This window comes from Esox lucius, chromosome 15, assembly GCF_011004845.1.
Source record: "Esox lucius isolate fEsoLuc1 chromosome 15, fEsoLuc1.pri, whole genome shotgun sequence".
In the NCBI taxonomy this organism is placed as follows: Eukaryota; Metazoa; Chordata; class Actinopteri; order Esociformes; family Esocidae; genus Esox; species Esox lucius.
In genome coordinates this window covers 21,180,736-21,205,727 of record NC_047583.1, presented here as the reverse complement: position 1 = coordinate 21,205,727, position 24,992 = coordinate 21,180,736, and the positions used below count along the sequence as shown (strand labels likewise).

The 24,992-nt window shown below is 42.4% G+C and overlaps 2 protein-coding genes across 5 annotated transcripts in view; one reads left to right on the top strand and one right to left on the bottom strand.

The window, feature by feature from the left end:
- slc25a21 (solute carrier family 25 member 21) overlaps positions 1 to 12,064 on the top strand; it is a 115,346-nt gene extending 103,282 nt beyond the window's left edge. For all 4 annotated transcript variants that reach the window (XM_010898614.3, XM_010898615.3, XM_013137331.4 and 1 more), the window contains 5 exons: positions 6,216 to 6,323; positions 6,951 to 7,115; positions 9,818 to 9,999; positions 11,024 to 11,076; positions 11,414 to 12,064. In XM_010898614.3, the coding sequence (XP_010896916.2) occupies positions 6,216 to 6,323; positions 6,951 to 7,115; positions 9,818 to 9,999; positions 11,024 to 11,076; positions 11,414 to 11,475 (570 nt within the window). In that variant the 3' untranslated portion in view covers positions 11,476 to 12,064. The remainder of the gene's footprint in view (positions 1 to 6,215; positions 6,324 to 6,950; positions 7,116 to 9,817; positions 10,000 to 11,023; positions 11,077 to 11,413) is intronic.
- Positions 12,065 to 16,123: 4,059 nt separating this feature from the next.
- Positions 16,124 to 24,742, bottom strand: pax9 (paired box 9). The gene is made up of 4 exons (XM_010898618.3): positions 24,550 to 24,742; positions 23,289 to 23,921; positions 20,906 to 21,057; positions 16,124 to 16,838 (listed from the first exon to the last, which is right to left on the bottom strand). Exons 1-4 carry the CDS (start codon positions 24,551 to 24,553, stop codon positions 16,572 to 16,574), a joined length of 1,056 nt encoding a protein of 351 aa, XP_010896920.2. The 5' UTR covers positions 24,554 to 24,742; the 3' UTR covers positions 16,124 to 16,571.
- Positions 24,743 to 24,992: the final 250 nt, after the last annotated feature.

The following is a 24,992-nucleotide window of genomic DNA, read 5'->3' as shown; positions in this document are numbered from 1 at the left end:
CAAGGTTTCCCAGCAGAACATTCCCCAAAGAATCACACTGCCTCCGCTGGCTTGCCTCCTTCCCATAGTGCATCCTGGTGTCATGTTTTCCAGGTAAGCGACGCACACACACCCAGCCATCCACGTGATGTAAAAAAAAAAAAAAGCATTGCTCCGTGGTCCAGTTCTGATGCTCACGTGCCCATGGTAGACGCTTAAGGCAGTGGACAGGAGTCAGCATGTGCACCCTGACTGATCTGCGGCTACGCAGCTCCATACGCAACAAACTGCGATGCACTGTGTGTTCTGACACCTTTCTATCAGTAACAGCAATTCAGCAATTCGAGCTATGTAGCTTGCCTGTTGGATCGGACCACACGGGTCAGCCTTCGCTCCCCACGTGCATCAATGAGCCTTGGTCGCCCATAACCTTGTCTCCGGTTCACCGCTTTTCCTTCCTTGGACCAGTTTTGATAGGTACTGACCACTGCAGACCGGGAACACCCCACAAGGGCTGCAGTTTTGGAGATGCACTGACCCAGTCGTCAAGCCATCACAATTTGGCCTTCGTCAAAGTCGCTCAGATTCCTACGCTTGCCCATTTTTCCTGCTTCTAACACATCATCTTTGAGGACAGAATGTTCACTTGCTGCCTAATATATCCCACCCACTGACAGGTGCCATGATAACGAGATTATCAGTGTTATTCACTTCACCAGTCAGTGGTTATAATGTTATGGCAGATCGGTGCATACTGTAAATAGAAAATATATATATCTGTTACATAAATAACTGGGTATCACAAAAATGATCATAAATTGGACAGTGACGCCAGACCAGAAATGTTTTACTACCCTTTCTTATTTACCCACAAAGTATAAGTCTAACATATGTAGGCCTCTATTATGAACTAAATATATTAATTGCACTACCACAGCACCAACTTTTCTCCTCTTTGTCTCTTCCTGCAACACTGCCAGTATGGTGATAGAACATCATAGTAGTCAGGGTGTTTGTGAATACTTTCTACATGTTTGTATTCACTGCCTACAATTCAAAAAAGTGAACCGTGATCTGTAAATTCACAGCGTAAAACTCACGAATGCGTATAATGAAGCATTAAAAAACTGTATTCACAATTGTAATTCACTACATAAACATTTTGTGAGTTTTATGATATTTGTTTTTGTGGAAACGTAAATAAAAATGTATGACCAAATGGAATTCACTATCCCCCAAGGAACACTGCTTGACATTTATTTGTAAACCAATATTTGCATTAACACATAATGATTGGTAACTCCACATCTGTGTTAGAATTGTTGAATCTGTATTTGTAGATCAAGTTATGTGTGCAGATCTGTTTCCATTTATGCGCAGAATTGGGGCAATAGAATGTTTTGCTCCTTACTTTCAAAGCGAGCAGTGGAGCTTTGTGTTCCGTCCCATCTTAATGAAACACCTGTCCTGCAAGTTGGCAGATACTCTAAGAACTAAAAAAGTATAGATCTGCTTTTTCTTTCATGGACCCCATCATGCCTTCAGAGTACTGTACTATCCCCTCTAATGACTGACTATACACAATTTAAGCATCCAAAATATCTGTGTTTGTTGGTAAATCCTAAAGCTGCACCCTCCGACCCAGGCGTAGGTTACATAAAGTGGGCATGTAAAAGAAGTAAGATTAAGGGTCACACGTTCTCCTGATCTAGCGTGGTGAGATTACAGGTTGAGCGTTCTCCTGATCTAGCGGAGTGAGATTACAGGTTGAGCGTTCTCCTGATCTAGCGGAGTGAGTTTACTGGTCACACGTTCTCCTGATCTAGCGTGGTGAGATTACAGGCTGAGCGTTCTCCTGATCTAGTGGAGTGAGTTTACTGGTCACACGTTCTCCTGATCTTGTGGGGTGCCTACAATGTGACTTGCAACCTGTCCTCTGTTCTGCTGAAGGCAGAGTAGCAGGCGGGCCACGATACATGTCAGTCACATGATGTGATGTACAAGAAAATCGGATTCATCAGACCAGGCTACCTTCTTCCCTAGCTCCGTGGTCCAGTTCTGATGCTCACGTTGTCACGGTTGTGTTGGTAAGACACAGGCGCAGAGACAAAAGGACGGAAGGTAATCCATGGTTTTAATGAAACAGAAACAAACCAAAAGCAGCAACCAGTGACGTAGGGCATCCAAACAAAACCAAAATGGCCACACACAGAACATAAATAGGATCCCCAATTGGAGGCAACGATCTACACCTGCCTCTAATTGGGGAGACCAAGAAGGATTAGAGGTGGCTATAGGCACCACCTTCTGTCCTGACTATGGCCCCAGCCCAGTGCAGAGATGGCTAGGGGTATAGCCAGGACGTGACACACGTGCCCATTGAAGCCGATTTCGGCTGTGGTCACGGGTCGGCATGGGCACCCTGACTGGTCTGTGGCTACGCAGCCCCATACGTAACGAATTGTGATGCACTGTGTGTTCTGACACCTTTCTATCAGAACGCAGGGAGGTGTCTCCAAACACAAGACAGGGAGGTGTCTCCAGACACAAGACAGGGAGGTGTCTCCAGACACAAGACAGGGAGGTGTCTCCAGACAGATCACAGTTTCAGCAAAATCTTGTGAGCACAGGACTGTCAAAAACTTCAAGATGATTATGCAGGAATTAGAAAATTAGAGTCCCCCTGTAAATGTTATGATTTTTATATTCATGTAATGTATGGCCTGCTTCAATCTCACACCACCTGAGTCTAGTTAAACGGCTTGCCAATGCTTGGCCGGATGACTCCCGTCCCTTGTGACATACTCTTGGCCATTTCATTTGGTTCCATCTTTGGCACTTACTGCTCTCTTGCACCTTCCTCTGTCGTAGATTGGGATTCTTAAATTCATCCAAACTGTGAGGATTTTGGAAAAGCTGGAGTGTCTGGGTATTTATGAATTTTTCTCCTCATAACATGGAGGGACTGAGAAGAATGCACAGAACCACAAGACAAAATCTTAAACTGGGGTCAACCAGGGACAGTTCAAATAAACTGCATGACACAGGTAATCAGTGTCCAGCTTCTCAAAGCCTTTTGGGAACATTAGACCTTCCTCAACTATAAAATGAATAATTTTAGGTCTGAGTAACTGATTACTGCTGTGTGTAACATTGAAGTAAGGTGAGGCAGGACACAAGCGCAGGGAGAACGGACAACATTTTATAAAGGAACTAAAACATGACAAAACTGAAACTAAATCACAAGACGAGAAAAGAAAACAATGTTAAACATGGGTAAAACTAATATGGCCGACAGAATACATTGAGGAAGCACACACTTGTATAGGGTCCGTGATGAGGGAAAACAGGTGTGGGCAATAAGGAGCCATGCTAGGATGTGACACTGACTTTTAAGGTTCCTATATGGAAAACATTTCAAGTGCATGGTTGAAAATATAATTACAGAAAACGGTTTACCTGTGTATGGTTGGTATACAGATGTTGTTGTTTTCTCGGTCAGACAAGCTAGTGCGTTGGCTTTGTGCAGATCCCCAATGAAACAACAACATAGAAATATGCAAACTTTCCTGTTTACATAGCAAAATAATGTCAGAAAAAGCATGTATTTCTACAATTTCCTTGGCCTAAGCCAGATTGCACAAGCCGCAATAGCCCTTACAGGCAAGATCCTTGTGTTTACAGTGGCTCTCAAAAGTATTCACCCCCTTGGACTCTTCAACATTTTGTGTTATAACATGAAACCAACATTTTAATTTAGTTTTTGCTCCTGATCAACACAAACAAATGTAGTGTTATAAATTAATTACAAATACAAAACACAAATGACACTCTGTTTGGATAAGCTTTTCACATCTGGACACAGCAATTTTCGGACTATATGCTTTGTGCGTTGGGTTGTTGTCGTTCTGATAGATGAATCGTGACCCCAGGCTGAGGTTCAGAGTCCTGTGTGCCCTGGATCAGGGTTTTTTCAAGGATCTATCTCCATTTTGCTGTGTTCATCCTTCCATCAAACACGACCAGTCTTCCAGTCCCTCTGGATTACAACCATCCCTGTAGTATGACGCTTCCTCCACCTTGTGAATGTTCTTCCACTTGAACTCAGGGTCTCCGACATTCCTAATGGAAAAGGTCTAGCTGAGATTTGATGTGACTCTACCTTGAAGGCCACTTTTGTAAAGCAACCGGCCGTTTTTACAGTACGCACAGTGTCTCCCAGCTCAGCCATGGAAGAATGTAACTCCATCACAGTTGCCATAATTCTCTTGGTAGCCTCACTGACTAGCTCCCTTCTCGTCCGGATAATATGTTTTTGAAGACATGTTCACAGTTGTGCCATTTTTCTTTCCATTCCTTAATAATGGGGCTATACTGTGCTTTGGGGGACACTCAATGCCTAGGAAATATTCTTATATCCTACAATTGATTGATCTGAAATCATGTGAAACACTGTTATTGCACACAGATGAACTCCATTTAACTAATTAAGAGACTTTTAAAGACAATTGGTTGCGCCACAGCTCATTCAGGTGTGTGCATATTTTGGGCACAATTTTTTTTCAAGCTGATTTATCAAAGCCATAGATATCACATAGGTTAGCAGGCATTGCTCGGGAAATATGCAACGCAGGATTTAGTATTAGATGGGTAGTGTATGGTGAAAATAACTTTGGTTTGGGAGTGTCTCTAAATAATGTAGGTTTGTGATTAATGAGGTGGTGCTTTGTAAGCATTAACACCAGCAGTTCAGGGTCGGTAACAAGAGCCTATTACAGTGAAGTCCAAAACGAGAGTGACAGTGAAAGTTTTGGACAGTTACCCTTAGATATTATTTAAGATCGTGTCCAATTAATTTTGGTCCACGGTTTATGGACATAAATACCCTCAAATTAAAGTTGGCCATCTGCACTATAACCTCTTGGTAACGGCATAATTTAATTTCAACCCAATGTGCTGGAGTACCGAGCCAAAACAAAAATATGTTTTTATGTCATTTTTGCCACCAACGCATGGAGTGATGGCCAAGAGGGGCCTACATGACTTGAGCAGATGGAGCACTCTGTTAACAAGATAGGGGAGATGAGCCAGTTGTTGGGTGGCAAGCAGTACAGTGCGCTGTCCATTTTAAGGCGTCTCACCAGCATCTCGCCATCCACGACGGCTGAGAGAAACCTCTGTTTTGTTCCAAACTAAGGTTGTTGTTACATTCCAACTGATTTGATAATGACAGCCCTCCACACAACCCTTTTGGAGGATTCGTTATTCTGAGGAATTCATTCGTCATTGCCAACTGACCATCCTCTATAGTCGTCATGGGTTAAGTGTAGGGTAAAAGTAAAAAAACTGGGATTAGTGTTACGAGCTCGGGTCAGGGTTAAGGCTAGACATTTGAAGTTAGGGAAAACAGGATCTTAAACGGGAATAGTTTATGGGTTCCCACAAGGATAGTAAACACCAAAATTGTGTGCGTGTGTGTGTGTGTGTGTGTGTCCACCCGCGCCTGTGCCGGAATGGACCACACGTGTGTGTGTGTGTGTGTGTGTGAATGTACCCGCGGATGTGTGTGCCTGCGTGTGCCCATGTGTGTATCCGTGGCCAGTCGGGACCAGTCCTCCCAGACGGACAAACGTCTTGTCACATCAGTCTCCCCACAACGCTGGTATAACCACCGTTACTCATCAGTCATCCCGAAACGGTTCAGCTGCCTGCCCTGAACACACACGCACACTTTGCATACAAACAATATTTACTTCAAGAACAATCCCTTTACTCCATACTCATCCATCGCCCAGTTCACATCCCTCTCATCCGCCTTCAGCGTCCAAGACATCCGCCTCCCCTTTGCGCTCACATTCATTGTATTCTTTCTCTCCCTCTGATCTGCATTGTTCGTGCTTGGAACTAACTGTCGCTGCAATGCAGAGAGAGATGTCCTATGTCAAGAGAAAGATATGGTTGGGAAATGTGTTTCTGTAAAGCTGTATGTTTATCAACCGCGAAGCTCTGTTTGTAGTGTTAGTAGTCTTAAACACACTACACCACTCACCCTGTTAATCCACACTGCCCCATGCCATAAGGTATGTTTAAACCTCGTAAACAGACACGCCCTATACCTTACCTACACATTACGGATACATTACATTTAGCTGTCTTTCTCTGTTTTAAAATTCACTCTGTCCTTTTCTCTCCCTCTAATTGCCCCCCCCCCCATCTGTCCTTTCCTCACCCCTCAGGCTCTGTCCGTTGCGGGACTAGGGTCAGGCCTAACTGAAGCCTTGGTGGTCAACCCTTTTGAAGTGGTCAAAGTCAGCCTGCAAGCCAACAGAGATTCTTTCAAAGTGGTGAGCTGCAAAAACCTGGGTTCATCAGTGTCATAATGGACTTGTACCAGAACATTCTTGAGGATTTTGTGAGGTTCTCTGTCTTAAAGCTGAAACTGAACCAAATCTAGATCTTGCAACAGTATAATGCTCCACAACCCACGAGGAAAAGATTCCTCCTACCTGATGTAAGGAACATATAGACAATTACACCAAACGGTGTAATTAGTTCAGCCAAAGGGTTCAACATCAGACACAGAAGCTGGGACTGGGGCCAAATTTGGAATTTCCTACTACCTTCATACTAAGGATGGACATACTTTTTCTGCACTATGGAATTGCATTTCTGTTGATTTTTTGATAAATAAATGATTGCAAAGTACCATCATTCAGTATCATTCATTAAATTAGGTTACCGTTATTTGTGAGATGAAGATTACACATCCACATGTCACAATATGTTAAAAAATAAAAATAAAGAAAGACAGAGGGGAAAAAATACTTTCTAGGGGGTCTACTTTTTTACATGACTGTGTGTTATTGTCAGGCGTTAACACATGCTGCTTTTTTTTCTCTTCCCCATTCTGCATTCATCCATGTTCAGTTTTTTCTTTCATTGACTGTCTTCTTTCATTCCCGGCCATACAGCAGCCCTCTACGTTTGCCCAAGCACGGAACATCATCAACGCAGATGGCTTTGGCCTCCGAGGTCTGAATAAAGGGTTAACGTCGACACTGGGGCGCCACGGCGTCTTTAACATGATCTACTTTGGATTCTACTTCAACGTCAAGGACGCCATTCCTGCCAGACAGGTACCAGGAGATTAACTTGAATATCCCTGTCTTTTGTTGCTGTCCTGGCCTACATCTCTGTTGGTTTTTCACAACGTTCAGGCCCTACACAATAACTACCAACCACTTAAGACTTTCTTTATTCGATCATTAAGGTGGAACTAAATGTGTTTTTTTTCCTTTTTTGTTCAGTAAGAAAAGGCCTGTCTAAAGTTTTGGTTAGTCTCTTTGTTGTTTGGTTCTAGTCAATTGCAGTGTAAATAAAATTATTAGCTTTAAATTTAGCCCCCATTATAAGTTATAAATACGTTATAAATCCAGCCCCCAGCCATCCCCTCCAACATAAAAACAACCAGTAACTCCATCTAGTTATGTAACCTTCTATCTATGTAACCTTGCATCTAGTTATGTAACCTAAAATCAGTTTTCCCACCAAATTGACCAGCCACCAAAGGATTTCCTCTTTCAGTAGATTGTAATTGTATGCCTATAGATCATTAGAGACCTTCCATAGTTACTGTCTTATAGACAGTGTAAGTAGCTCTCAAGCACTAAGAAAACGGCCCTTTAACAATACCAAGCTTATGACATCTAAGATTGGTTTGCCTAACTACCGCAGCCAGTGGGGCAAGCGAGGGGACGGAAAAAACCTGAGGAGTAGGCTAGAGTAGATCAGTGCCGCTAATACCTCCCGTTAGCTCTCTCTAACATCCTCAAAGTTTCGCATTACACATCCGGCAGAGAGGGCCTGATTCCCAAACAAAAGTTAATTTTGTTGAATGGAAACGTTACCATACGCCAGCCAGTTCCCTGTGTGTAAACTGGAGGCAGCTTTCGATTTGTGTCCCAAATGGCTCTTAGGTCTACGGTCCAAAGAAGTGCACTATTTAGGGAATAAGGTGCAATTTGAAACGCATAATAGATTAACTCCCATGGACTAATTGAAAGCAGACAATGTATATTATTATTTCAGGAGGAAGTTGATTATACAGTGGAGTTGATGTGGAAGCCGTATTACTGAAGGGTTTACTCTGTATTCCCTCCCGCCCTTTATAATTCTGGCATTTATGGATGGAGCTTATGGACAGTTATGGATAGTTATTATCATGCGTGAACTGTATTCAAGTGGGCATAGAGGGATAATGACACAGCAAAAAAGGTTGTGGTCTGGTTGTCTTTGGCTCCAAGAGAAAACCAGTCATTACTCTTTGTAGGAAATGTTCTACTGACTCAACTGAATAGATGGAATTTCATTTTGTTTTATAAATCTTTTAGCAGACACTCTTACAGTATAGAGTGACTGACAGTTAGTGCGTTCATCTTAAGACAGCTAGGTGGGAAAGCGGCATAATCCAGTGCTAATTCCATTTTAGTCTATAAAGTAGTTATCAGCAAAGTCTTAGAAGGAAGAAAAGAGAAATAGCTTGGAAGTTATTTTAAGCTTCTATTTTTTAGATACAAGCACAATGGACCTGAAGTGGATGTAAGCTTCAGCTGGAAGCTCAGCGTATGATAATTTCTTGTTATGTGCAGAAAACCTACCTGGAAAGGTGGGATGGTGTTGAGCCTGTTTTAGGTGAAGCTTAAACCTTAGTTTAGCTACAGGACAAAGCCCATGCCAGCCTGCACTGATGACTGATCGCTCTGAAAGCCTTTGAACGTAGCAAGCCATTCGTGTCGGCAGTCAAATACGCTGTGCCACGTTCATGTGCATTTGAATGCCAAATTGCAAATACAACGCTATCAGGAATGAATGTGTGAGCTTGTGGATTTATTCTGGCATAATGCTTTACCTTGGAAATGAATGTGTAATCTCCACCTGCCTGGTTATCCAAGCCTCTCCTATTATATTCGCTGTGAAATATAAATAACGATATTGTAAAACTAAAATGACTAGTGAACATGTTAATTCCACTTGAAGCCCTTCCATACTTAAGGGAGAAAACCCTCTTAGATTAGCTGGGCTCAGGTCTTTGACAAGAGAAAGGTCCGGCTCTTACTGGAATCTGCATATGTATCCATAGACTTAATTAAGCCTCAGTGTTTTCTGTGCCGACTAGGACTTCTTTCCCTCTCTGTAGTACTGTACCAGTTATACCCCTGTGCTGCAGAAAGAGTCACTGCCCAATTAGTCTAAATTGTCCCCATATGCCTCTACCTCTCTGTAGTCTGCCTGTATGAACCCTGTTTATAAATCCTCTCCCTTTCCGAGCGAACCCCCCGAACCGACATGTGCTTCAGCTCAGCCAATCAGAGTGGTGGAAACTACAGTCAGGAAGCACTAATCTGCCCCCCCCCATCCCCCCCGCTACCAGAAAATTATCAGGGCTTTCATGCCAGCTTTGCTTTGCAATCAAATGCACAAGTAGGAATCCGAGTCCGCGTGCTGTCTTCTGTTGCTCGTGTTTGTGCTTGCGTTCTCACTCTCAAACACATACTTTCAACACAGACATGGTCCTATGATCTTTTGGTTTGGTTTTTGTGTCTTTATCCAACTCTCATGTTGGATTTCACTACTACACTACATCAGCAGATATATCACTATCTCTCAGGTTTTGCTGTTCAGCATCATGCATAGCAAAATATTTGTTTCCTGTAAAGCGTATCTGGCTGTCCTGCACCATCTTCCCAGGGGTCGGGTTGAAAGGCATATTTTCTCCAGACCCTCTGTTCAATTGGCGACCGAATTAATATCGTGCAATCTCCCTCTTTTGTCCTGTCAGGACCCAACCCTGGAATTCCTGAGGAAGTTTGCCATCGGCCTAGCCTCAGGTACCATCTCTTCCTGTGTCAACATTCCCTTCGACGTGGCTAAGAGCCGTATCCAGGCTCCCCAGCCCACACCGGGAGAGATCAAGTACCGGACCTGCTTTCAGACCATGGGCCTGGTGTACCAGGAGGAAGGGTGTGTACGGAGTGCTGAACCCTATTAGGGTAGCTGTCGTCTGGAGCAGTCATGGCCACCGCAATAGGGAGAGACAGTGCAGGCTGGCGCAGTGACGCACAGACGTTGGCGGTGGCAGTGGCCCTTAATTGGTTCCCTCTTTTTGCCCCTGGTAGGCTGCTGTTAGTGACATTGTTGCCTGGGGGTGGAGGGAGTGCTGGAGGGGATGCTTGTGCTGCTTCTGTGGGAGTGCCACTAACTCACTCCTTTCGACCTTCACCGGGGTGCAGAGAGAAAGCGAGGGGGGTGCCCCCTGTCAGACCCCCTCCGCCCACTCCGTCCAGTCCCATGTTCTAACACAACACAGTCGCAGCTAATTAGTGGTCCCTATGGGAGACGTCGTTAAGTCTGTCCTAACGAGCCGCGCGGCGCTCCGCGGGTCAATCTAATCAGACAGAGGGGCAGGGAGGAAGTGGGTCGAGCCTTATTAACGCCATCCGCGGCGGGGCTGGGGGCGAGTAGTAGGACGGGGTCCTGACGGGGCAATGCCGGCAACGGTCACCTTGAAGGCATTAGGATTAGGGCAGGTAGTGGGGTGCACTCTCAAGACTGAACGCCAATGGCTAAGAGTACCCCCCACCCCCCCCCCCCCCCCACCACCCAGTCTGGGAGGGAGAATGAAACAGGACAAGACCCAATAATGCCAACACTCATAATTGCTCTAACACGTGCTTGCGCGTGAGCACACACACCCACACACCCACACACCAGGGCCGGGGGGTCACAGTATATGACAAGACGTCTGGGTCCCAGGGACAGAGAAAAGAAGCTTCACAGTGGGGAACCACACAAGTCAGGGTTATCGGAACACAAACACTCACACACACACACACACACACACACACACACACACACATGCAGTATACCAGTAGACATCTGTTTCCCAGCCAGATAATGTGTCACCAGTATTATTTTAATATTAGTCATTTTTAAATTGTTTTTATTTTTTAATATGTCATATTACTTCCTTCTGATATTTCTCCAGATTCCTGGCTTTATACAAAGGGTTGATCCCCAAAATAATGAGGCTTGGACCAGGTGATGTAACTCAATCCATTGAATTCACTTTCTTCCCGAAGTGTTTAGTCATTACAGACTGAGATATATATATATTATTTTTTTTGCAATGAAAATCATTAGGGAACATAGTGAATGCTATGACCAATTTAAGTTTTAGATGTCTTTCATTATAACGATAACGGTAATAATCAATAACGATATAGTTATTTCTCTGAAAAACGGTCTATAAAAACAACATATAACTAATTTCTCTGAAGTTGAGTGTCTTCTCAAGGGCTAAAATGTAAATGCGAATATGAGTTTTGTGGTGTTGTACTCATCTCTATTCACCATCGTGTTCTCCTGTGGTGTTTAGGTGGAGCCGTAATGCTGCTGGTGTATGAATACGTATCTGGGTGGTTAAATCAGAACTGGTGAGAAGAGGCCTGCCGGCCTGTCTTAATGTGCCCACCAGGCAGCCCACTGAAGTTCATCAGCCAACTGCCTTAAGAGGCCCACAGTCTCAGGGTAAAGCCCCAACAAGCCTCTCTGACTCTGACCTCCAACCGACTGAGCCAGTCTTTGGTCATCCTATTTCTACAACCATTGAAAAACAGGAATACAACCGTAATGCACAGCTTCTGCTGAAGGCTGACCATGTAACCTGTACATCATAAGGAACGTTTGGAGTCCACTATACTCACTCGCAGCCAAACAGTATTCAACCCCCAAACATCCCGATCTCACACACACACACACACACACAAGCATCAAAAACAAGCACCAGGACCCTCAAGCCACACCCACAGTCTTTTAACTAACAGGAGATTTCAAATATCATGGAATGAATTAAAAAGCTGGAATTTTTATACACTAAAATTTACAAATCACCATAAAAAAGGATAGAGACGGAAAGGTTTTTAAAAGCAATGTGCCTGAAATATTTTGTGCTTTTTTAATGTCTTTTTAATGGATAATCTTTTGTGCCTATGAAATCACATGCTTTTTTTGCAGCAGCAGATTAAAACGAATCAAACGTGTCGACTGTGTGTGTACAAGCGTGCATTTGTGAAAGGGGTCGGGATCGGTGTGTGCCTGCGTGTGAGTGAGCGGACGAGGGATGCGTTTTCGTGTGTACATTTGAGTGTGTGTGTATTCCTGTCACACGCGGTGTGCGTTAGCCAAGAGTGTACTGTCACGTCACCTCGCTCCGGGGCCTCTGGGGAATGGCTGATTCACTGGCGCAGGCTAACTTAACAAAAAAACAACAACCTGGAGATATTCAAATATTTGAGCAGTCAATGGAGTCTCCTACACACTCTCTGGTTCCGCTCTATATCACCTGTATGTATAAACACAAAAAACACACTCACCGTTGGGTCAGGGCGGTGGTCCCTGTTCTGGAAATCACACCTGGTTCTTCTACACTCCCCTCCACCACTCCCTCCCTCCCTCTCTCTTCCTCCTCCCTATGCCTTTCCCTAGGCTGGCAGTAGGTGACAGCCACTCGGGTTTCTTTTTGCCGCTCATCATAAACGCATGAGTGGCCCTCTAACTAAACAGAAGGGCCACCGATCCTGCCCCGGGCCAAAGGCCCTCAGCAACCGCTCGGTGATAGGCTGACTGCTGAAGGCTGTGGACGGATTGGAAGTGTAAACGGCGAACCTGTCGACGTGGTAGCAGAGCGTCTGTCGACTGTTTGTCTGGGTCTCCACTCTGAGCTCCTTGCACTTTGGTAGCTTAGCAACAGGGTAACCCCCTCACCACTAACCCACCACGCGTGTTCTGTTACACCTTCCTCTGTACTAAACATATGTGGGAATATCGCCATGCTCTCTGGCCTCCGTGTTCCATGTTTCTCAGCCCCACGTCAACACATTCCTTCCTATCCCAAAGTGACATGGCTGGAACCAACTAGCTGTAGCAGCACTTCGGCAGACGTGCAGTCATGACCAGACATAAAGTAGCCTTGTCACAACTTGAAGGAAGGTGCATCATGGTCTCTCCTGCCTGGCCAACGTGGATAGAGAATGAATTTACTGACGGCATGTAGGATCTGTATTTGTTACACTGACAGTGTTCTGTGAAGACGTGGTTAAAAAATGCAATACAGATCCCCCTCTACCCCCTCCAACACACACAGCACACACCCCAACCAGTCATTCTTACACCATTATGCAGACACACACACCCCAGTGTTGGTTCTCCAGAATGGATTTGCTGGTTTCTAGTTTTGCTCACCTGTGCTTAAAAATGTGCTGTTTTAGGACATATAGAAAACAATCTGTATCTTGTCATCTTCCTCTAAAATGAACACGTCTTTCCCCATGTATTCCTGTATTGGTGTGTGTGTGTGTGTGTTGGTGCACCCTGTTCAGTGTATCTTTAGTAGATCATCTGTGTGTGTGTGTGTGTGTGTGTGTGTGTGTGTGTGTGTGTGTGTGTGTGTGTGTGTGTGTGTGTGTGTGTGTGTGTGTGTGTGTGTGTGTGTGTGTGTGTGTGTGTGTGTGTGTCTTTAGGTAACATCTTTTTAGCCTGTGTATTTCAGTAGTAATGTTTGTAGCACCCTGATCAACGTTATTCTAGTTGGAGCTTGTCTGATTGTGTGGTGTAAAGATATGACATACGGAGGCAGGCTCAACATCATTAATTAACAACACACGGTTCCCTTCACTACTTAATTTTGTTGGACAGCAGTATTGCCCTGTTGGAACTTCCATAACATTTGACCTAAATTACACTAACCCCCTCCCCTCCCCCAAATGATTATAAAAGCAATGATCTGTTCTTATTTAGTCAGGGATTGTGAAGTATCAGTCCTTCCCCATATTCTGTCATGATTTATTGGCTGTTTGGAAACAACAGGAGATAATGGAGACAGTGGGAATTGAACCGCTGTCTCCGCTGGGAAGTCGCATGTTATCACTGTGTCGTATCTCTGCACAGCCACATGTTGTGTATGTTTAACGCAGCTATAGTATTCCTTTTGTTTGTATGAGCCAAAGCAAATGTACTTGGTCCAACAACGATGTGTGTTTTAGTTGTTAAGAATATCATGTTTCCTTTGTTTTAGTTGACTCTGGGGAGTGTGTGTGCTCGGACCAATGTAGCGTGTCACACCTCCCGTCCTAAGGTAGAGCACCATGACTCGCTACTTCTTCCTGTTGTTTGGTTATGGTTTAAAAGGATTCTCAGGTAGAGCTCCCGAACACACACACACACAACTCTTGAGAGTCTTTATACCTTTCGGACTCTGATCATGTAACAACATATTACAAATTCACTACAGGATTGGACTTCTTTACAAGGTGGATGAATGTCTCTGGCTAGAGTGGACTTGAGGCATTTTGACCTTGACTCTGTGAAATAAAAACAGAACTTGGCCACTCAGTCAAACTGCGAACCTGTCTACTGGTAAGTTCGGGAATTCGTTCGACATGGTTACATTTAAAGTTCACACTAGGGCTAGGTGTACGTATTCATTTCAAGTTGTTAAGTTAATGGTTATGTTTTGGGAAAAGGGTCAAACAAAACCAAACCGGACCCTCTGAGCTGAGTCCCAATCCCCAACCTCGCTCTGTGATGTGGTTCACATACGGTCAAAAACAACACTAGGATCTCCGATGCAACGGTCCGTGACCACTGGATGCAGGGGAGAGTGCTTTCCAAGTCAAATCAGTCCAACCTGCAAAAGCACTGGGAGGAATGTTTACACTGTCACACACACGGAAAGGCTGTTTACGCTGTAACATAGGAGGGCTGGGTTGGTGGGGACCCAAGCACCAATCCACTTTCCTTAGCGGCCCATATTTAATGTATTAATGAAGTACAATGGAAAATATCTGCCAGGTTACACACTTCTCTTACACACTGACACACACACACACACCTTTTGAAACCTCAGTCTTGCCCATTTAATATATTAATAAATGGTAGTATGTAAAATAGCTGCCCTGTGTCATCAAGCTCACACGTGAGTGTATATCCTTTCAGGCAAGCACACTGTCTCACACACCTTTTGGCAGTACAACCTCAGCTTGGTGCTGTTTGCTCAGGACTTAATGAGTGTACACACTCTAGGTCAGGTGGCTGGTGACCTCAGAGACCACAGGCAAATCAGTCTGGCTTTGACACTGCTTGTCTCCAAGTTGGAGTGCAGTCGGCTTGCTGCTTCAACACAGACACACGTATACATACATCTTATCGGTCACAAGGTAATTTATATCAGAAGTTGGGCATTTTAAAATAGCCTAGATATAATTCGGGAGTATGAAATGAATATGGTCAAAAGAGGCTAATTCAACATAAGCTTAATTGGAATTTAGCCTGTCCATTCTGAGGCAAAATAAAACAGATCATTGTTTTCTTGATTCCCCTTAAGTTTGGGCAGTTAATGAGGACGATTGATTTAAAGATTTTGCAACGTTTTTCCTAGTCGAATTCCAAGTCCTGTTTTTCCCAATTTTTTATAAGACTGTCTTACACGAAATTATGATATCCCTATGCACGAGCCTGTATTGGAGTTGTGCGCGCAACATGCAGTGTCCTCCCATAACTGCAAGCGAATAGTATTTGGCAACAAGTAGGAACAGGCAGAGAGTGTTTTGAGAGTTTTTTGTAAATACTGTAGATTTTCACCCGTTGTGACCCTCGAGTTATGGCCACAAAATAGCCTAATGCACTGACGAATTAAAACCGTTATATTTACGTAAAATATATTTAATGTTGAACATGTATTAAATTGTGGCATATATTTCTCACATACTGGTTCATTTCCATACAAAGATGCGTATGACTTAAAAGTCTGGAGATTTTTTTTTCGGTAAAAATGTACGGTTAATGTTAAGGAGCTATTTAAAACAACTGCTACAATTCCGAAAAATCGGAACCCAATTCAATCTCCACGGTGGCCTTTAGTAATTGCACTTCGTTTAACCGTATAGGCCTTCCTTAGTCCGTCTAATAAATAAACTTTAGGATAACATCTCCGAAGCTCTGCATGTATTTGAGTTGATAATTTCAAAAACGAGGTTCAACATTAAGACCGTTGCTTTTATCAAAATTATAACAAAAAAAGCAAAATACAAACATCCAAAAAAATATCAATTTATATCACCCTGAAACACTTTAATGCAAACTTTTTTCTTGTGGTCGTGATTGTCATACTTCCGCCTCTGCCCCTAATAACATTTGCAGAGAAGTGTGCAGACAAGGTTTTAAGAGGCAATCTCTTGATGAAGATGGCACAATACCCGCAATGGAAGTATGACAAACCGCCAGTCAGTCCCTTTGAAGCCACAGACCGCGCAGTCATGTCTGTCGATAGTGGGGCAGTGTTAAACCGTGTTGACGTTAGTTCTCGTTGCCATGTCTCTGGTATGGAAGTGTTTTTGTGGTTATGGGTCCTAGTTTAGGTCCTTCATAAATACAGAAGAGGTGATTTTGATTAGCTGACACCAGAAGGACAAATCTGTCCTGCTCCCTCTCTCCTTCGGTCCTTGGTCTCTTCATCCGTCCCCCCGCGGGTCTGTTCTCTACAGTGCTGAGGCGCTGACGGCGTGGGGGTGAATGGCTTCGCGGTGATGGGCTGTCATACCCTTGAAGGCCAGTGGGGCGGCGATGTTGTCACAGCTGTGGTGAGAGAGAGCACTGCCACTGTGCGGCTGCCATGTGGGACCGGTCACATAGGCCGACGTGGTGGCGCTGTACCCCATGTAGGGCGACACTTGGGTGGGAGGGGGGTAAACTGGGATGCTGGGCGCTGTGACAGAACTGTTCACTGTGTGCAAGCCACTCTGCGTCTATTTGGGAGAGGAGTGAGAGAACAAGGGGGAGGGGGGAGAATTGTCAGACAATAGACAGAGAATGTAATTCTAGTTTTGTGGGTGAGACCGGTATGGCAGATCACTGTGAAAGGACAAGAGAATGTTCCAGAGAGAGAGAGAGAGGGAGAGAGAGAGAGAAAGAAGAGGGAGATTAGCTTGGTAGGTAGAGTGATGAAGAGGAGCAGAGGAAAGTCACATATGTGGCATATAGGGCAGAGAGGTGAGGTTAGGGTTGAGTTCGGATCTGGAGTAAACATTAGGTAAGATAGGAAGAGAGAGAGTGAATGGAGCAGAATACAATAGAGGTTAAAATAATTGCCTATATGGAATGAAATAAAGGAATGGACGGGGAAAGAAATGTGTAGAAGGTTAAGCATGAGTAACTGTTTGGCACAGTGACAAAACAAAACTTGAATCATTTACCAAATTGTTTCAGCATTATTTGTCAGATATTTTATCAGTGGGTGGTCTATATGCTTACTGAGAATCATAATGGTTTCTGCTGAAGAGGGGAGACCAGTTATGCCCTATACGATTTCCTGTACCAACCCGTGGTGTTTTTCTTTAGAACGAGATCGACTGCGTGAAATGGCACTTACATAATTATTTTTTCGTTTTTAAGTATTAATTCATGTTTTTAATTGTCAAAGTAAAATTTCGTTAGCCAATTTAAATAATGCAATTTTACTTTACAGTTAGTGCATCATTCTTCTACAAAAATGCCTCTAAAGGCCCATGCTTCAAAAATGTCTTTAACAATTAAAACGAATAAAATAGTTAAGGAACAAGCACATGTACCACATACAATTATATTAAAAAATATCCCGTTATGCGATAACAAATCAATAAATACAGACATTACATGCATGAAGGTTTGTTTGAACTGGCTACATTCAGTCTATCATATGCGGTTATTCTACACGGATTGCTTAATGTATAGTCTACTTTTTGTTTGTTGTTCTTCTTTATTCGTAATATTCAATCTAAGGACATTCTTCAAAAATACAAAAAACCTGGCTTGCATATATATTCTATTTTTTGTAAAAAAAAAAATTGTGGATAATTTGTTTTTTAGTTATCATGTCCATACATAACACCAGTCCAAACTTAAGCTACTACAGGAATGATCTAACACCTAATGTAAACGGTTATAAGCGGGCCACTGAAGGAATACATTAATTGAATACTGCGCTACATTCTTAATGAAATAAGAAAACTAATGCTGCATAACCAGTGAGTATCACTTTATTCGTTATATGTTTTTTGTGTTGTTTATTGTGTTGAAATCCATCAAATGTTGTAATAATAGCTTAACTGTATATGGAAAAATGACAAAAAATACAGTCAAAACTAGGTATTTGTCATTTGTAAATGAAACGTAATGTTCAATGTTACGTTATGTTATGTCTGATGGAATCTATAGGCTCTAGAGTAAAGGAGCGGAAGAAAGCCATTTAAACATCACATCCGAGCCGCTGGCGCTGTTTATGTATTTTCGTGTCGTTACCTTAAATCGAAATTTAATGATCTAATTCTTCTTCCAAAGAGTGACATGATAGCCTCCACCCCTATACCCGTAGGCGCAGGACTGGGACAGCTCAAGTACAGTTAAGAGAACCTAAAGCAAGCGGGTACTATAGCTAGAAGCCAATTATGTTTCAGGCTGTATGGTAGGCCTACATCTTGATTTCATTCATTTTTTCGATAATTTTAAATGCTTGATTCTTTTCAATACAAAATGTATTTCGTTCGTATTTACATGTACATGGTTCATTGACCTTTTATTTTGAGGGACTTGTTTCTTTTCAATGTTGTTGTTTGCGGGGGGATTGGGGAGTCATTCTTTCAGCAAATATATTGAATTTGGATATAATCTGCTTTTTTTTTTTAAATCCCCACTGATTTCTTAGTCACAAAACTTCTCGGTTACTGAAGGAATGTGAGAGTGTTATATAATAGTATAGTATGTTTGTAGAGAGTTCGAAAGTGCATGCAATCTGTGCTTTGAAAATATGGCTCTACAGAACATGCACCATTCTGAAAGAATTCAGTTAATTAGCTATTAAGATCTATATGTAACACCCTTACAAATTACAATCCAAATTGTTCCACAAATTAAAATCCAAATATTTTTACATTTATCGGATTATAGGTATACTGTCATGATGGTTTTGAACGGAGTTGATAAAACATTACAAAATTAAAAGGCTATGTAATGGAGACCTTCGAATTTAGGTACAGTAAATCTGAAAAAAAAATCTTTGAATAGATCAATAGCTAATTATACAAGTCTAGGTCTAAATATATTTTAGAAACTGACCTAAATTGTGTATTATCCCAGAGAGCTATGTCACTACGTGTGTTATCATGCATCATATTTCTTCTGTAGCGTGTAGAATGGATTAAGATCTCTATGTATCATCAAACTATTTATGTCTGCTTGTTTCAAAGGGTTTTTCGATGCTGCGTGTCCAAAAAGCAAACAGTACGAAATTGATAACACCCATACTTGAATATAGATCAATTGTTTGTTTTTTCTCTCAAAATGTTCAGTTTTTTGCTTCAGGAATATGTTTTATCTATTCACAAGGACCTAAGGAGCTTCGACGATATATTATACTAACTGTGCAAGTCTTAACCTCTTTGCATGCCTTAACTTTCTCACACACACTATATCCCACATGCACACCGGCTCTCTGTCCTCTCGCCCAGGCCTTCACCTCACCCGTTGCTTGCAACAGTTGCAATATATTATTTTGCAACATAAAATGCAGCATCTTTTCTTACACCAGTCTAACGGAGTCAGTTGAGATGATCTTCATGAAACATTTGGAATTAAACAGTGTATACACACTCAAATCTAATCTGTTATTTTACTATAGGCCTATTAGTGGGTTAAGCTTCGATGGAATTTGCCCACAATTTGCAGCAATGCCTTTCAGCTTCTGTTAGATCAGTGTGCAAGTCATTATTGGCGGATAATTGTTAACATAAATGTAGCCTATTATATATAGTCTACTGGCCAAAGTATATAAATTGTCTAGGGATAATCACGTTTTATTTAGACTTTATTCTTATTATTAATTTACATTAGGCCTAATATTACTTACTTTAGCACGTTGGCTAAGACAATATGGAACAAATGCAATTAGGAAGTCCTAATTTTACTTGTAAGCATATATAGCCATAACACTAACATTTTAATAAAAACATTTTAAATAATCTTTAAACTAATAGCTGGCCTGTTTTTATGTTACGAGTCAGTCAGTCTGACTTTGGTTCGTGCAATGGATTTTCTCTTTTCGCCAAAAAAAAAAAAAAAGAAACTCGAAGAATCGTGTCCGATGACGTAAATCAACGTCAGAGTAGGACGACCTGACTTCTCGGGTCAAGTTTGCTGTTTGAAAATTTGACTACTTGAAATGTATATTCAACCGGATTTTATCCCTTAAACCTTATAAGATAAATGCCTTTTCTACGAGATTATTAATTATTGTAATAATTAAATAAATAAATAATTTAATCATTACATTTCCCAAATATGGTTAATTAATGTATATAGGCCAATACAACGTTTTATTTAAAGGGTACTACAATAAACGTGTATTCAAATCTTTACATTTGGCCGGCAATGCTAATGACAGCGATTGAGCTGTTGACTAGTCTACATGATATATGCCAAGTTGTCAACGAGCTATACCTAACCACATACATGGGAATTGATGGGTTGTGAGGTTACTGGTGCATGGTTAATTTGTCACAGATCTGAATCAATGATATATGCAAATCATTGATGCAAAACTACAACACGTAATAGCATTGTGGCCCAAGACCTAATGTAGCAGAATAAATAACCGCCTTGGCCAAGACCCTCTGTGTTTTGCTTAGGCCGCCTACGCCCATTAGGTATTGATTATAAAATAATTGTGAAACACTAAAATTGAAGCTCATCATACTGTGCTAGACTTGTATAGAGATTAACAGAAATTAGGTTAGAGATAAATGAGGATGCAATTTTACAACAAGGAGGCGTTTCCTTTTACCTGTGTGTATTTTGCTTCTGGTTCTATAGAATGCCGTGGTTTATCCTGCAAGCCATTGACTAGTGTAGAGCTTGCTGACGGCGGAAAATTAGTCCTGTTTATAGCGCTCCATTCTTCTAGTTTGGCACTGGGAAAGGGCGAACTGTCACTAACTGCATGGGGCAAAACAGACAGAGACAGAGAGGGAAGTCAGAGGAGATGAACCGAAGAGACCTTTCACTCTAGCACTCTGTATATCTGGCCATTTATCGCACCTCACGCAGCTTTTTAGCAAAACCCTAACAAAAAGTAATCCTGGAAAAATAAGCCTTTTGAATTGGCTGCGCGATCATCATTTGTGATACGCATAATACTCTACACGTTGCCGCCTGTGTTTTCTAAAAAACGTTTTCGCCTCTGTGAACAAATATCAGTTATGACGACGTAGCTATTGTCTTCTCTACGGTCGAATCAAAATAATACCTCTGTGTGTGCGTGTGTGTGCGCGCGCGCCTTACTGATCAAACTGAAGCAGCTCATTGCTAAAAGGAATGCAGTAAGGCGATTCTTTCGTGTAATGGTCAGGAACATTTAACCAAGCCCGTCTTCCTGTGGGGACAAATTAGATTTACTTGAACCGTTTCCCATTTGTGCGTGATGGATATTATATTATACACTGTTTCCAACGTTTAGAACTGGAAAAGCAAGCCCACCAGTGTTGTAACTTGAGAAGACCATTGAGTGGATGTTTTTTTTTTTCGACCCCTTTATTTTCTTTCAACAAATCAGGTTTTACGTGTAGTTGTCTATTTGGTAAGTAGAAATTTGTAAAATATTTGTTCAGGGTCTAGTGTTTAGCTCTCTTGCTTTTTTAAAAATAGCCTAATGCTGAGTGTGAGTGTGTGTGTGTGTGTGTGTGTGTGTGAGAGAGAGAGAGAGAGAGGAAGATGGAGAGGGAGAGAGACATACATACGGACAGACAGACAGAGACGGGCAGGGCTCTTAGATTATCAACGCCGTTTGATATAACTTAAATGCTGTTCAAATAATGAATGCATAGTTTTACGCTTGGGGTAAGGTTTTCGTTTTATTTTTAAACGCTCTTCGTCTCAGTATAGGCCTACTATATGTATTCCCATCTTGTTGTAGTATAACCCAATAGAACTACCTCAGCTATACCTTCGTAGGAGATTTCTAATGAAATCCTGTGGGGCTGTCGAAGTGATTGTGGCGCTAAAAGGCTTCAAGTCATTCAGTGTACATTATATTTATTTCGGCTTTCAAAACCTGCCGCAAACATCTGCTAATAATTTGCAAATGCATAAATTGTTTATAAAGAAATCCTTTGAAAACACATTCCTCCCCCGGATTTCTTGTTCAACTTGAAGATATGAGCTACGTTTGAGCGGTGAAGCCTTGTTGTTTAGATTGTCTGAGTTAAGATAATAGCCAACATGGAATGACCGCAGCCTCCCAAATCGAAAGGCGTCTATACAAGTTCTATATAGACGCCTTGTTTCTAGCTACAGGACAAGACCCGATACGGTTCAAACAGAGACACGGTTATGACAAGCACACATAGGTTGTCGACTGCCATCTTGCTTACACAAAAGTGGTATTCACAACATCCATGTATCATGATTGATGGAGGTCATATTTACATTAAACTTTCCCCAAACAAACTTATTTTTTTTGTATTACACCGTGAAAATGAACTATCCAATGACTGTAAGGAGCCTAACAAAAAGCTGGTTCTGCAAACGTGGATAGGGTCTTCACACAACAACACACACCTACAGTAGCCCAGTTCAAGGTGGCCCGGTGTAGTCTACTGAGGCATGGCTGGCTAATAGTGTGTGAAACTGCATTTCAAGGGAGTGTTTTTGTAGTAAGGCACGCAATAACAAAATATCTGGTTGTAAGACATGGCATGGCAAAGCCTTGAACACCTCATGTTGATTTGAGTTCATCTCATGCACTACTGCGCCTTCCCTTCGTTATCCCGCTAATATTCCACATCCGCCCCTTAATTATTAGTGCAAGCCTTCCTTCAACCATCTGTTTTAATGCAACCGTTTGAACTAGTAACTAAATGTAACCCATGCAGGCTAGGCACTCACCAAGCTGGGCACTCGGTAATACTGGAAAAGGCCCAACTAACTTTACAATTTATTTTTAAATTTTGTCCCAGAATAGCCCCTATTTTATGAAGAACGTTTTTCACTAGATTTTAGTAATACGTAAAATAGTCCATATACAGACATGTATGTATCGAAACATCTGCTTACCTTGCCACTAGGCCTAACATACTAATACACACACAAAATACACACACATCCATAAACCCTTGCCCATCCTTTTTCCTATTTGTTTGCCCACGTACCAAAGTAAAAATCATGCTTACTTTGTTGCTCTGTTATCGACCGAATCCCCAGAATATCTGTTACCGAGTGCGAAGAGGGCCATATCCTGTGCATAGCCATGTGTCCGGGTAGGGTAGGCATGCCTGGTTGAGTCGGTACTTTGGTCCCAGAGCCTCCGATGGGGGTCGGATACGAGTATATGTGGTTGTATGGAAGTGTCGCTTGTGGTGGTGGGTGAGACGACTGCTTGGTTGACTCATACTGGCTCTGCTGGGACAGATTCCCAATCTTGTTGCGGAGGATCCGACTGATGGAGCTCACAGATGGTAGATTGAACTTGTCACAAACTCCATCAGCCAATAGCCTATCCCGGATTTCCCAGGCAAAAATACCCGGGTCTCTCTGCTTGTATGTCCGTATGTGCTTGACGACTGTTGGCGTGGTGACCCTGGGCTTGCTGCCTCCAATCGCTCCCGGGAGTATAGAGCCAGTCTCGTTGTACCGCGCCAATATCTTGCTGACGCAGCCATGTGAGACGCGGAGCTGTCTGCTAATGTCACAAGGCCTGATGCCCAGCTGGGCGAGCTCTACTATCCGCAGCCGGATGGCGTTCGGTAGCGGTCTGCCATTGACAAAAACTCCGCCGAGCTGGTTCACCTCTCCAAAGGCTGGCTCTGGTGTCATGGAAAAATATACAGAGACAACAAAATGAAAGTTAAGTTAGACAACTTGTATTGGTTGTAATCACAACAGGGCCTACGACTAGTGTTGTTAGTCATGCCCTATTCGACTTATTGCGGTCTGAAACTTAGTTTTAACCCCACTGCGGAGTTATTATGTCTACAGCAAATGAAAAAGTCTAAAATGGTGGTCTATAGGGATTTCTACAGAAAGTATGCCGTTATAATGTACAAATGCGTAAAACACCAGTGAGCGCATGATTAAAATAAAAACACGTTCAACCCTTGGCGCTTGCACATAACATACGGCTACGTTATTTTATCGTTGTATTTGAATTTCACGTTACATTTGCAGTACAAATGGTCTAGTTTACGCACAGCTTCGCTACAGGGTTTACTAACTCGCTACTGATAATCTTAACTGGAAAATCGCATCGTAAAAAAATAACTGAAGCGCAAAACAGTGAAGCCATACTATTGCCACATTCACCATACACATATAATTGAGTCATTATAATTTAGGCAAAATTTAACCCTTGAACGAAGAAGGAACATCCGGGTACGAGTGACTTTTATATACTAACTCCATCAAAGTAAACCCTTTTTTTTCATGTAAACTTACCCATTGCGTTTAGTCCACAAATAATTATTGGGATCTCGGAGTTACGCCTTCCGTCCAGTTCCGAGTCCAGTTTCGCTAACGTCCGGAAACCAGTCTAGGGGAGCGCAAATCCTCGTTCTTACCGCCACCGTACTGCAACAACTGAACGACAGTAGCGAGAAGGACAAATCTGCGATGTGTTTCCTAATGGCTAAGGAGACAGGCTTACATTTCAATCCAGACATATCATGGGCCGGACTTCCAAAACTTTTCTTTTCCGCAACGCACGGTCTTCCAATGGAAGTTGGAGTTTGTACATAGAAGCTTTCCTATTGGTCTGAAATTTTGACATGACATGTGCTCTTGCAGAACTGTAACCCCCTCTCTTCCATAGGAAGTTTAGGAACTACACATACCAACACGAATTTTAGTTCTGAATTGCACTACATTGGAGTGGTAAGTTA

Excerpts from the sequence above, each read along its gene's own strand:
- pax9 (XM_010898618.3), bottom strand. Across the intron at positions 21,058-23,288 it reads GTCGATAACAGAGCAACAAA|TTAGTGACAGTTCGCCCTTT; the intron begins GTAAGCATGATT and ends TGCCCCATGCAG. Across the intron at positions 16,839-20,905 it reads CAGAAGCAAAATACACACAG|ACGCAGAGTGGCTTGCACAC; the intron begins GTAAAAGGAAAC and ends TCTCCCAAATAG.